Raw genomic sequence first — 14,524 nt, 5'->3', positions numbered from 1 at the left:
GAGTTTGGGATGAGACCCCATCTGGCAAGGGTCATCTCTGAAACAGCCTGATTATCTGGTGGGAATGCTATCTCCTTGCTAAAAGCCTGTGGTTAGATTAATGCTAGCATTTGAAAATCTGCTCTGGCCTGATGGTGGGCCGCCAGAGGAGGAATGTGTTTTCTGTTTATCTCTTCAGCGGCAGCAATGTTCATCACAGAAAGACTCTCTGAGCTCCCAGTTTCAAGCAGGTCTGGAAGCTGCACGGTCTGTAGCCTGTGAATGTACACACCAGTTCAGAATGATGAGAAAGAGCCGGGCGCGTGTTCACGGCCAGTTGCCTGCACTGGGTGATGGGTCAGGCAGTTTCTCCAGCTTGATAACAAGGGTAGATCCTGCCACATTGTCTGGAGAGGAAGTCTCACCACCCCCATTGCTTTATCTCCCAGGAATGCAGTTTGAATTGTATCTCCTCCTTGACAGCGTGGACCTCAGTAAATTACCAGGGTCTTGACCCAAGAGAAGGAGAAGTTCTAAGCGATTTTTTTAGTCTCCTATCTAAAACTGTGTTTACATTTCCTGAACTCTGGCTGACTGATTCATTCTCCTGGTGTTGCAAGAACTTTCTTTATGCATTAGAATTTATAAGTTTCATTTCTAAGAGACCCAAGCTTCCTTCCAAGCCACAGTGAAGTGAACCTCATCTCAACGCAATTCTGCTGGGCTAGATGTGTCCAGAGGATGGATCATGGCCAAGCAGCTGTGATGTGGCAAGCTCAAGCGAGGCTAACGGAGGGAGTGCGATGTGGAGGAAGAAGTATTAGATGCTAGGAAGATTTGGGTTCAGGTTCTAGTCTCGCACTATTTCAAGGAATAGCCTCAAGCCAATCTCATGAAAGCACTCTCTGGGCCTCAGTTTCCCCGGCTGTTTCAAAAAAGAAATGTCTTAAATCTGTCTCCAAAAGCCATTTTCAAACAAGAAGAACAGGACAGCTGAGAAACAACAGAAAAGGAAAGGTCAGCCCACAAGGAATGAATAGAAACTCGGGTCAAAGAGACAGAGATGCCACGGGCTCTTAAAAGTAGCAAGCATAGAAATAACTTTTTGCTGGACACCCAGCCCACACTAGAGACTGACTGAAACCCTTGTCAGTGGAGCCATGTGCTTAGCTAAATCTGTTCCTCAAATAAACATTCCTTTATAAACATGAAATTCACTTTCTTGGGGATAAAAAGAAAAACAAAATAAATCCTATCCTTTCGCAGCATGGGGTTTGAGTCGTGGACTCAAAATCGCTCCTGAAAACCTCACTAGTTGTACAAGCTCGGGTAGGTTAGTTCACCTTTCAAGCCTCAGCTTCCACACCTGTGCAGAGCAGCGATCCAGCAGCCGTGGAGGAAAACCATGTAGATCAGCGCCACGGCCGCGTCTGCGTGGCAGCGGCTTTGCGGGGAGCGCCGCGATTTCCCTTAGTGCCCCCTCACCAGCCCTCCTTTGGCCTTTGCCTTTGTTTGCTTTATGTTTCCACTTCTGTTGCTCTTCCACATTACAAGGGAAGAATGAAATCTCTGATCTCTCTATCTCGAAGGCTGCAAAAGCGTTTTCCTACTTCAGTGAAGTAGATCATACAAAATTTATATTCAACAGTATCAGCAGATATTTCCCCATCAATATTTCCTTTTTAATTTCAGCTTTCTCTGAATTTTAGTAGCACAAGGAATTTACTTTAGTTCTCGGAAAGAGCAGCCAAAACAAGAAAAATAGAAATCTGAGTATGAGTTCTCAACACGGTATTTCACATGCTGTGTAGACAGTGCTTCTACAGGGTACAGGTGTTGTTTGGTGAGTAAATACGAAGGTCATAGGTGTGTGTGTGTGTGTGTGTTTATAATCTTATATACATGAACTAGGTTTGTATGTATATAGTATATATAAAAATTAACTAGACCTAGATCTGACAACTTTGATCGTTTTCTCTGATTTTCACCATAGCAAACACTGAATCCAGAACCTATCTTCTCACGAATCTTCATGAAGCCTCACCTTTGACCCAAAAACCAGAGAACCAGGTACAGTACTGACTCTGAATGAGAATGAGACTGGGAGGCAGGAATTTGGGGTCCTTGTGCCAGCTTGCTGTGTGACCCTGGGTGAGATTGTTCCCCTCTCTGGGCCTCATCTGCCTCATCAGTAAAATGAGACGAGTGGATTATAAAATCACATAGGTTCCTTGGAATGTCTTAACACAACCTGGACTATTCTGTGTGGCTCTTATGTGCCTGAATGAGTTGAAACAGCCTTTCCCTGACTTCTGCAAAGTCAAAAAGGCAACAAGGAAACACAGAAATGTATCATCCACCAAGGCAGTAGGCCCTAAGACTTTGTACTAAAGGGCCCATTTTTTTCCCATCCATTTCTCATTCCTAATGGGGAAGGAAAAAGTAGCAATCAAGAAAAAAAGTAAGGATACTGTGAAGAAAGGAGAAAAACGCTCCATTTGGATGGGTCAGAAGTATCTGTTAGTGTTTCAAGGATGTACCTTCACACATATTTATAAGTTGGTTCCTCCATTTGTGAGGTTGCAACTGTCTTCAGACTCACTCTAGAGAGACAACTCAGGGGAACTCCTAAAACTGTGCCCAGGGTCTCCGAGAACCGAGGGAGAAGCAGCACAGCTCCAAGGCCTTCTCAGGTCTCTCCCTGCTGAACGACAGTCTGGGCAGGGTGAGGGGGGCATGATCTCCATTTCTCCCTTGCCCCCCACCTTCCTGCCAGAGCCTGGCTTTCTCCTCTTCCCTCACATTCATGAAAAAACAATAATAATAAAAATAGTTTTGTTTTCATGTGTGCGCCTAGCTGGGTTCTGAGGAAGGATCTGAACTCTCACTGTGAGAACACCAGGCCTGGGTCAGGCCTCCGCTGAGGTAAAACACAGCCGAGCTGACCCTTCCTGCTGCTGAGGAACCACTGAACCAACCTCTGCATTTTGTTTTCTTTTTTTTCTTTCTTTCTTTTTTTTTTTTTTTTAACATGCCTGCTTTGAAGACAGCCTTTATAAGGGATCTAGAAGGTTTTCTTTTTTAAGAGAGTCTGTGACTAAGGAAAATATAACTATGCTATATTTTGCTAATTCCACAATTCCAAAGGCCTAGCGGATGCCTCACGTACCCTAGACACGCTCCGAACTCACCCAGTTCCAGAGACGGCCTTTCAGGAGGCCTAACATCACCTGTCATAAAAGGGTGGCTCAGCCACGTCAAAACGAAGCCCTAGACTGAATGATTAGCCTCGTAGTCAGAAAGAGGAACACCAGACCGAGGGTCTTAAACTCTAATCCTGGGTTTCCCCTGGGAGGCGGCGGCCAACCAGCTGACTCGGAGAACTTCTCGAGTCTTCTTTGTGAAAGGAGGGCCCTTGCTCCCCCACAGAACCGGTGGGTTTGTTCAAGTCCCAGCAGTCGTACCCCCTGGAGAAGTCGCCCCCCAAAGGAAAGCCATTTGAGGGAAAGTCTAGGGAACCCCACCACCCCTAAACCCAGAGAAAACGGGGATGGGGCGGAGGAAGGGGAGGGGGCTCCCAGGCCTCCCCCACCCCTGCCTTCTTGAGGCCAACAGCCCTTTATTAGATTAATCACTGACTTCAATTTTAACTACTTCCTCAACCTACCCCATGTAAATGACTAATTTCATGTTTACTATAAAGCATCTGGAAAGGATTTAGAAACAAATTTCTGCCCCAGCAGACTGCAGTCACGTACCTTGACTGGCCGCTGGCGAATCCAGTGGATTCCTTGCAGGGCTGCCTTCCCCGCTCTGAAGCAGGCTAGGATATCACACAAAATCGATCTTTATCAGCACCAGCGGTTTCCACTTTTCTTTCCTTTCCATTAATTCCTCACTCACCCACCCCCTCCCTCCACTCCCTGGGGTCTGACCATATTAGGAGTTCGGGCCCATGAAACACTTGCAACTTTTTTTCCGCATTGCGCTAGCTGCGAGGAAAGCGGGGGAGAAGCAAAAACCCACCAGAGGTGGGCTCTTCGGGTGTCACCGTGCCTTCACAAGTCACGGAGCCAGATCCGGAAAACGAGTTCTGCCGGGGAGCGGCAGGGAAAGCCGGCCGGGACCGCGTTCGCGGATTCGGGCCCCGGGAGCGGGAGGCTGCCCCCCGGGTGCCCCCTAGCGGCTGCATGGGAAACTGCGGCGGCGCGTGGCGTCGCCCGCGGCGCGCGCGGCGGAAGAGAGCGGGAAGGACCCGGGCTCCAGCCTCCCCCCACACGCGCGGTGGCCGACCCGGGCGACTGGCTCCCGAGGCGCCCCCTCCACACCTGGCCGAGGATCGGGGCCTCGAGGCAAACCCGCCGAGAGAAATGGGAGTAGCCACGACCTCGACAACTTCCTGGGAGTTGGAGGAGGGGGTCGAGTCGCCGAGCGAGGGCGGAGAAACTACAAGGGCAAAAACGTGCAGATGAAAAGAGCAGTGAAAAGAGAAAAAGGAGACAAGCAGACATGTTTCAACTCCAAGCTCCCATTTCCTCTTTCAAACGCACTGCCTCCCCACTGTGAACAGAATCAAGTATTTATGAAGGCATTTTTTGCATGTTAATAGCCGCATATGGAGCATTGCCAGTTCTGAAGTCCTCAAGGTAGGATGCCCTTTTTTTAATGCAGGTCCTCCAGACTCCTCGCGGAATCCGGGATCCTCCTTCACCTGTATTTTCCTTTCTGCCCCGTGGCTCCTCCTCGGGCCTTTCATTTGATTAAGAGAAATTGGTTCCCGCGCACCGTCAGCCACAGAGTCCTGCTCTCACCTCGGTGGCTGACATCAATCGCTAGAGAAGCTTCTCGTCTTCCCCAGGGCCTCTCCCTGGCGAGGCTGCAGGTTGGGTGAGGTGACCGGCACCTCAAAAGAGTATTAAAATTGTAAATGAAAATTCCAGCAGGAAGTGTTAACGTATCTATGCTGTAGGGGCAGAAAGGCAAAACTTAAAAAAAAAAAAAGTTTTGGCTATCTATGCTCGACAAAGATGACATGCAATTTTAAAAGAAAAACAGTGAGAACCAGTTAGAGAAGTAAGTAAAAGACATAAACAATGTATATCAAAAATAATAGCCATAGGAAACAAGAATGGAAAAGTATTTATCCTGAGTGGCAGTTTGAATGCAGCTTGGGACAAACTGGAGGTATCATTATCTCCAAAATGATATAAAATAGCATTTTATATTTGAGGTGTATGCCTCCTTCCACTTTTTTTTAATGGTAACCCCCAGGACTGCCTATACTTTGGTGGCACTGGTAAACGTAATACACTCCTGGAGGGTTGTAATTTGGTTTAATCCAGTCGTAAAGCAAACTGGCAATATAATTTGTGAAAAAAAATATTCCCACTCGTTTGATCATTATTTCTGACTCCTAGGAATTTATCTTAAGGAAATAATTCAGCTGGAAAAAAAAAAAAAGTGAGTGAAGATGTCCACTGCAGCATTATCTATAATAAGGAAAAATTGGAAACACCTAATAGTCCAACATCAGAGAAATGATTACCTTAATTATGACATCTCCCTCTCAGTGAGTGGTTTAATTCATTCATTAAAAAATGATGCTTGTTCATACTAGAAACTGTGACTTGCATAATGCTCACAGTTTCTCAGCCTCCACACCATCAACGTTTTGCACCAGATACTCTCTGTCGTTGGGAGCTTTCCCATGTGTTGTAGGATGTTGAACAGTATCCCCAGCCTTTTACCCAGTAGATGCCAGTAACGGAGCCCCACAGTTGTAACCATAAAAAGTGTCTCCAGACCTTGGCAAATGTCCCCTGAGGGGAAAAATCAGCCCTCCACCCAGTTGAGCACTACGGATCACATTTTAAAAGTGGAAATCGAAGTGATATTATCTAGAACTAACTACAGCTATGGGAAAAATAATAAATGTATCTATGAGGAAAAGACTGGCAAGAAAAAAAAACATGCAAAAAAGTGCAATCGTGCTCATTTGAAATTAAGGCTGTGTTGAGGTGAGGTTTTGGTTTTGGTTTGTCTTCTTGTTTTTCACTGCTTTTCTTTCTTTCTTTCTTTCTTTTTTTTTTTTTTTCTTTTTCCAAAATTCTCCCTGTAAGAAGGAAAATGAATCAAGTGGAAAACTGATTTTATTCAAGTCTGGCTTAAAGTGATCTAGGAGTCAGAGTAAACAAGTATACAGCAAGCTGAACAAGGCTGTAGTGCCATTATTTTTTAACTACTGTTAGTTAAAATTACTAAGTTTTTATTAAATAGTTGGGATAGGGGCACCAGAATTCTCCTTTGAAAGATCTCAACCCCTCGTCAGCATTTTATCCCTCTGACCCTAGGCTTCAAGGAACAGTGAATTTGCCTCTTTCTCGGAAAAGTTTGATTCTCAAACGATGAAACTCTTGTGCACTCAGATCTATCCGTGTAAGCTGGGAGCAAGAAGGGTCCTTAGGCCACTGGTTTATGGAGCTGTCAGGGCAGAGAGCTTGTCAGTAAAGAGTATCAAAATACATGCTCCAAGCTTAATTAGATTTCCCAAGAATCACTGCAATCTCTTTGTTTAAAACAAGAAAGAAACTATCTCACCACTTTTCACCTTGTCTATTTTCTCCCTTTGTTAAGGAAAGCAAACATCCTTTCTCACATGCTTTATCTTGGGTTTTGTTTTGCTGCTTTGTGGGGATTAGAACTTTGGTGGTGTCCTAAAAATCCTGTTAAACTGGAATTATGTCCCTTTTTCCCATCTCACAAAGCCACTTCTATTTCAACCTATATTATCTCTTAAGTTGAGGTTTCGTGAGTTTTTAAGAGTATGAATTTGTGTTTGATCTTAGGTGTCCTAAATTTACCTCTTTGGGATTTCAAAGAGTAGCCTGTAATTCTAGCACACTAGGATTTAAGTTGAATAAACCCATGTTTACCCCATCTGTTTCCTTGGTGGCTTCACAGATGGTGTTCATATCCCCTTTCAGCCTTTCTCTTGCAGGACAAAAAAACAACAGCATACATACAAAAACCCACCTGTAGACACACTAAGTTTTTGTAAAAAAGGGTACAAAGGTAACCTTTTGTTTCAGTGTTCTTCTGAAGCATATCCTGCCTTCTGTTGAATTTTTTGGCAGTTATCTGAAAGAAGCTACTGGTCTTTAAAGACAGACCCCCACCCCACCCCCATCCCACCCACCCCCCAACACCGCCACCGGCCTCCCATTTTGCCTGATTCACCTTTGTATCCCTTGTATTTAGCACAGTTCCTGGCACATGGTAGCTACTGGGGAAAAAAATTGACAAATTAATCTCTAGTTGACATTAAGGACCATGTTCTGGGTAGAAAACCTATAATCCTCCGAATAGGATTTGGAAATTGCACTTGCTTTATTTCCAGTGATAACGATATGAAGTTCAGCTGACATTTCTGTAACAGCTCACACAATCTCCAGATACTTCCTGCCATCGGTTGGCACGATTTGGTATTTCACTCTCTGGGTCATGTGCAGATCGGAAATGTCACTAGGCATCCTTCTTGAAGATCTTTTTGAGGCTGATAAGTAAGATTGGGCTTACGATTGATTCCTAAGAGAATTAACTGTCTGCATCTCCCCAGCCAGAGAAATAGGCTTTACTCTCCCACCTTTTGCTTCTCATTTCCAAAGGCATGTCACGGCATTTCCCCAGGTTCCATGCTGGTCCCCTCTCTTTCCCTCTCTTCCCTCCTCCCCTCCCTCCCTCCCGGCTTTGTAAATAATTTTGGTCGTGGAGCTGGATACAAAGGTTTTTTGAAGATCGAAGCGGACTTCAACTTCTGGTTCAACCTCACCCACAGGACTATTTTGTCAGCCCAAAACTCCACTGACAATTTAAGGATAATTTACTAAGAGGGGTTTGTTTTTAATTATAAAACCAAGGCTTTCATTTTTCGAATTTTCACTCTAACTATCATTAATTCTAGGAGGTCTGTGTTCGTTGATCTATTGGCTGCTGGTTCCAACCAGGCACATGATCGGTGCCTAGTTGATTTCTTTCCCTTTTTTTCCCCTGTTATTATGGAAAATTTCAAACACATGCAAAAGTAGAGAGAATAATATAATAAACCTCCATTTTATAAGTATCAACAATTATCTCCCGATCATCTTGAGAAGGTCTTTTTAGATAATAATATCAGCCAATGTTGTCGAGGTTTACTATGTGCAGCACTGATTATTTCCCTCAATCCTTAATGATATCCCTGTGAAGTAGGCACAGTATTATCTCCGTTTTACAGATGTGGAAACAGATGTCATGACAGAGTCCCATCCAGCCTGTGACCTTGCACTTGCAAAGAGATCTGCTGGTCTGGGAACCCCACAAAGCTGCATTAGGTCCCAGCTTCCTCCCAACTGGCTGTGTGGTTTCAGGCAGGTTATTTACCCTCTCTGAGGCCCAATTTCTTCATCTGTGAAAGATAGTAATATGTCCCTATGGGGGTCATGACAAGAATTAGATGAAACAACATATGGAAAGGGATTAGCACAGTGTTTGTCACTAAGCCATCCCAATACATTACAATACTATTCTGTTCCCTTGCTCTCTGCTTGGAAGCCATTATAAAACAGAACGAGGCGCTTGTATACAATCTAAAAGGTCAGATGTGGAAAAGGAGAAGCTTGAAAAGTAGGAATAATTTCAAGGATTGTGAGCCAGTCTACTTACTATTGTCCCCCTCCCCCACTCTACCCTCCCCACAAGCCCCACTCTCCCCCCAACCAAATATTCCCCATGTTGTCTGGATTTTCACTGCTTACATTTCTACCTACTAGAGATTCCTTTGGGTTTCTCATATCTCGTTGTGATTTTTTTCTTTTTTTTTAATTGTTTTCTGTCCTGCACCTAAGGAAGCACAGTTAAAGGGTTGAGGGTCTGGGATGGTGGGGGTTGGGGGGGAGGATTTTGGAGTCAGGAGCAATGTATCGGGCCCCTGCCTGATACCCTGCCCCCCTCCCCTCATCCCCTCTCCCTCCCATCCAGCACCGGGCTGCCCAAGAAAACTGAGAGGTCAGAGGACAGGAGGGCCCAAAGGAAAGGAAGGGGCGGGAAAGAAAGGGAAAGGAGATCTTTGTTTCTCTCCTTCCAGCTCTCTTGGCTGTCCCAGCACTACCAGGGCTAGTTCAACTTTTTAGTCCAGCTAAATTATGGGTTAGATAAACTTTTATGGGCCAGTGTGGGAATCAAAGCAACATGGTTATCATTTCTTTTTCTAGTGAAAATTGACTGATTTTAAATGACCTTTTACAGTGCAGTGGAGATTCCCGGTCTCTCGGTGCACTATCAGATTGGAAAAGTCCCACCAGACTCAGCAATAACAAGGAAGTTACAGAGTTTTGGGTTAAAGTGTTGGGTTAGAAGGAGGTAGGGACTCGTTCAGATTTCCCACCCTGCACCCCACCACCTCTCATCTCCTGGTCTAAAATAGGATGCGTCATCTCTAAACACAGGCAAAGTTCCAGCCTGAAGACAGCCAGACACCCCCTCACAGAAAAAGCTAGTTTCTGCCTCCCCTAGGGCAAAAGAGATCACTATTTTGGCTTAAAATTTTTCTCCTCCAGCTCCTGCTAAGCCAGATAAACAATGATTCTGTTGTGTCAACAAAGCACTTAATTAAACTGAAGACAATATCAATTAGAACTCATGAATAAGATTTACTCCCAGATAGTAGAAGTCAGTGGAATGAAGGTGTCCTGGGTTTCATTATTCAAATGCTCCCTGAGGGGAATAGTGCAGCTGGTTGGCCCCATTGGATAGGTGGGGAAACTGAGGCACAAAAAGCTTAATGACATGGCGAGAGTCCCTAAAGGAGTCTCTCATAAAAAGCTAAGACTGGAGATTGCAGTGTTGCTCTTCCTAATCGAAGTTTGCTAGCTATTGGGGCTAATTTGCTAAACACTCAGGAGAACGTGAAATCTCCTTTGGTAGAGTTGCGGCATAAAAAAGTGGACGGAAACCAAAATTTGTGCCAAGGCGGGAAATAAGAAGGCTCTTCTGGCTTCCAACCAAACTGTCTGTTTGCCAGGCCTCCTTGCAGAGCCCCTCCCAAAACCATCCACTCAGCCCATCTCACCAGGACCAAATTGCCTTTAGAACACAAAATGTGAGCCAGGATGTCAGGTGGCCAAGATGAACAGGCTGAACCCAGGTGACAGGCACATGGACCACTGGGCACAGTGGTGATGAGTGGAACCACAGCATGGTTTGGGCTCCTTTCTCCTCAGAAGGAGGCAGGGCAGGCAGACCAGGTTAGTGACTTGAGATCCCGGTGTTCTGTCTGGCCTCCTAAAGACTAGAGGTCTTCTGCTCCTCCAGGCCAAGGCAACCTAGACAGAGACAAGGTCTAAGACAGGGACCAACAGCTGGCTGGGGTCGCTGACCTTGCACAGGCTGGGTCCCCTCCCAGTTACCCTGAGTTGATAGTGTATACAGAACCTGTGGCCCGCTCAGATCCCTCCCCAAGCAGCCCAGTCAGGGGGAGCCCCGCAGGGCTCCCTTCCCCTCTCAGCTCCCACCGTGTCCCCATTCCTACGCCCACTTTTAGTTCCACCAGCAAGAAATAACAGGGCCTGAGAAGACCAAGTGCTGGGGAACTGGCCAGACCCTTCAGCCCATGGCTGCCTGGCTGGAGTGGCCCTTTCCAGGATTTGGTCCCCACCCACCCAGCAGGGAGCATGGTGAGGGGGCAGCTAAGAATCCTAGCCCTCCTCACCCCTCCCCACCCCCAGTGACTAAATCTCTCAGATCTGTCCATCCCCGCTGGGATTCAGAGTTCCCCCAACCCCCAGGAAAGTGGAGGGACAGACTCTCAGCCAAGGAGGGGGGCCTGGTGGTCCAAAGGAGAGACTGGCTCTTTTCCTTTTGTTTGCTCACAGGAGGGGACAAATGCCCTGTGTGCACAGAGGTTTGATGTGACAACTTGATAGACCACATGAGGGTTTCAGCAAAGGCCTCCCGACCCTGCTCTCCATGCATTAAGATAATGATGGGGTGTGTGCCCCAGCACATTTCAGATCTTGGCTACAAAGGCCCTCCTTCCTCCTGTTTTCTTCCTCCGGCTCCGCTTGCACACAGGTTCCCAGAGACTCTTGGCAGCTTTCTCTCAGGCAGAATGAAGTTGTGAGCTGCGTGGGAGGCAGTTAGCGAGAATGTTGCAGCCTCCTTAATGAGGGACAATAGCTCTTCTTGGAGCCACTAAGCTGCAGCTATGGAGATGGGGAACCCCAATTAGAAAGGAGTGGGAGAAGTAAAGAGGGAGGGTCTGAGAGACGCCTGCGGGACAGATTGTATCTTTGGTGGCTCTGTGGGACCCATGGGTGGGGCTCTGGCTGACTGAGTTTAGAATCTGCTTTCCTTCTCCAGGTAAGACCTGCCAGGGGCTGTAGAGCCAACCCATTTTGAAGGGTGCTGACCCTTCTCAATACACAGCTGAGAGAAGGAAAACTCAACCGGAGAGCAGGGCTTTTCTATAAGTTTGTGGCTCAGATATTATAGGAGTAAGGAAGGAAATGGTATTTATTTAATGGACATCCTCTATAAGTTTTACTGCATTAGGTATGTGTGCGTATGGATATTCGTATCACAGCCCATAGCTGTCTTTTGTTCTGGCTCTCAGCTCAGTCACATTATGTTTACAGCAAGATAATAATCCTGGATTTTCCATGGCTCTCTCTGTCAGAGTATAAGATTAGCTCTTGAATTCATTAACAGCCATCTCCTTTTAAATGTCAGATAACTTTTTAAATGCCAAGTACTTACGCAACACCTTCTGTGCAATTCAAATCAGCTTTACCAAATTAACTCATTAATCTTTATTGTTTCATTTGCTGAAGAGAAAGGCTTCCAGGTGTTTTTAGCACAACATGAAAATATTAGTTACAATACAGTATAGGTGGGTTTTGATTTTCTGCTAAGTATTTCAGCCTTCCATGGGTTTTGTAATCATTCCCATTGAACCCTACACACACACACACAAAGAAGATACAAAAAAGCTTTAGGCATCTCTGCTTTCTACTAATTCCCCCCATTTTCCTTCCCTTCTGTCTATCCTTATGCTTCTTATCCTCCTGCAACTTCAGATACTTGACTCCTGTTTACTATTTATTCTGTTCTCTTTGCTCTCAAAATAGCCCAAGAGGTGCTCTCCCACCTAGAAAACAGAAGTGTGCCTCGCGGGATCAGGGATGGAGCCCAGAGGGCTGGTCAGAACAGGCCTAGGAATCAGGAATTCCGCTTTCCTTTACAGAGGACCCCCACACAGTTTTACCTCTGAATAATCAGAGACAGGCTACCCTGACGACTAAGGATAGAGCCTTCTTGGGTTGAGTCCTTCTTGTCACCTAGCTCTCTGCTCCAGTCATCTCCAAATGTCTTCCCTCATCACCCAAAGGCAAGTCCCATCCCTCCCTATCTTATCCCATTTCATTGTCTTCATAGACTTATCACTATCTAAAATCATCCTGCTTCTGTACGTGTTTGTTTGTCTGGCACATACAATATCACTGTATAAATAACAGCTTAATTGCATAAATGCAAACCCATCCCAACACATGGCTCTCTTGCCAGGTTTCAACTTTCTGACTTTTTTCTCCTCTTCTCACCACCTCCCAGAATCCTCTTTATATATTTAATCTTTTCTTTCCTCTCATCTCCTAAGCCCCCTTTCACTGTCATTTATTTGTTAGAACATTCGAATGTAATAAGCAAAAACACTTCTTCGCATTCCAGTGACTATAGAACCTTCATGAAGACATTCCATCAAGCTAAAATTCATGGCCCCTAAAGTTAAGGAGATGAACCATACAGTCAAAAGAATTGTTTTATCAAAAGATTTATAGGCCAGGGGGCACCTGGGTAGTTCAGTTGGTTAAGTGTCAGACTCTTGATCTCAGCCCAGGTCTTGATCTCAGGGTCGTGAGTTCAAGCCCCATGTTGGGCTCCACGCTGGGTATGGAGCCTACTTAAGAAAAAAAAAAAAAAAGATTTACAGGTCAGATGATCTGGAGAGATTTTCCCAAAGCCTCTCAACTCCCACATCAGGAGTTAAAGTAATTCTAGCTATTGGAACTGGCTGTGACTATGCTCTTGTCCCCTGGGCTATCACAAAATCTTCTCTTGAAGGTAATGGAGAACTTTGCCTCAAATCAGTATCGTCTGATTTCTATTATCGCACCCAGTGATTTCATGCATGATTTTGGAAGCTAGGAAGCTTCAAAATTTTTGTCTGATTCTAGCTTGGACCAAATGTTTTCATTTGATCTAGAAACAGGGAGGGGCTCTCTCACCCCAAGGAGCTAATCAGATATATGACTGAGATGACAAAAAATTGGATATGTATTTGTCCAGAAAAGTCTTTATCTCTGGCCACATTTCAAAACAAAGGAAATGGGCGGAGGTGTTCATCAAAATGATGGCTCTTTGTGGGGACCCAACTGCTAATTCATCATTAATACTTTAAAATAAATGTTATAGGAGGGGGAGTTTGTAATGGCCCAGAGAGACATCTGAGATCTAAAAAATATGGAAATGATCAAATCCGCACCCACGGTGATCTCATGGCATACTAGTGACCCCAACAAATCAGCCCTGAAAAATAACAGATAGCTTTCCTCTTTGGAACTGAGGAGCCCGTGCTACGCGGAGGACAGGCTCTGGAGGTCAGCTCGTACTTCTGGTCGAGCTGTCTTCACTGGCCTTCCCCATAGTAACTGAATCGGGCGCAACACAAAGCTTGCCCCAGTGTGATACTCCTTTGTTCAGCAAATACCTGTCAAGTATGTACTGTTTCCAGACTCAGTGCCTCAGAACAGCACAGTCCCAGGTCCTGCCCTCATGGAGCTTACACTGGGCGGGGAGGCGAGTCAGCCGTCCTGCAGGGCCATCCTTGGGGACCACAGGGGACGGGCTCTGTGCTGTGGGTGTTATGAAAGGCCCAGATGAGCCAGGCCTGAAGAAGGAGGAGGAGTTAGAAGGGAGGCATGTGTTCCCGTGAAAGGGAAGGCCATTGCTCCAGGAGCTAAAAGGTCAGCGTTGGCGGCAGCTCTTCGCACTTGCTGTTCCCACAGTGAGGTAAACCGTTCCTGCAGAGAGCCCCACGGAACCTGCCTGGCCTTCTTCAGAGCTTTGCTCAAACGGCACTTTTTTTTTTTTTTTAATTTTATTTATTTGAGAGAGAGAGAACATAACTAGGCAAAGGGGCAGGCAGAGGGAAAGGGAGAAGCAGGCTGTCCACTGAGCAGAGAGCTGGATGCGGGACTCGATGCCAGGACCCCAGGATCACGACCCGAGCCAATGGCAGATGTTTAACTGACTGAGCCACCCAGGTGCCCCTCAAGCATCACCTTCTGATAGGACCTTCTCTGAGTGCCCTGCTTGAAACTGCAGCCTCAACTGCCATCCCCAGCTCCTCCTCACTCCCCTCTCTGCTTTATTTTTCTTCGTATCACAAATCACTGGCAGACAGAACTTGTGTTCCGCTTGCTGCTTATCTCCTCCCTCCCAGTGGAATGTACGG

The 14,524-nt window shown here is 45.9% G+C and overlaps 1 protein-coding gene across 1 annotated transcript in view; it reads left to right on the top strand.

The window, feature by feature from the left end:
• Window positions 1–14,524, top strand: part of KIAA2012 — a gene marked incomplete at its 5' end in the record, with an annotated part of 101,916 nt that overhangs the window by 50,216 nt on the left and 37,176 nt on the right. Inside the window, one exon of the mRNA XM_080798553.1 lies at window positions 1,973–2,049. Within this exon, the coding sequence (XP_080654679.1) occupies window positions 1,973–2,049 (77 nt within the window). The remainder of the gene's footprint in view (window positions 1–1,972; window positions 2,050–14,524) is intronic.

Source organism: Martes martes (genome assembly GCF_963455335.1).
Source record: "Martes martes genome assembly, chromosome: 3".
NCBI lineage: Eukaryota > Metazoa > Chordata > Mammalia > Carnivora > Mustelidae > Martes > Martes martes.
This window is presented reverse-complemented; position numbering and strand designations above follow the sequence as displayed.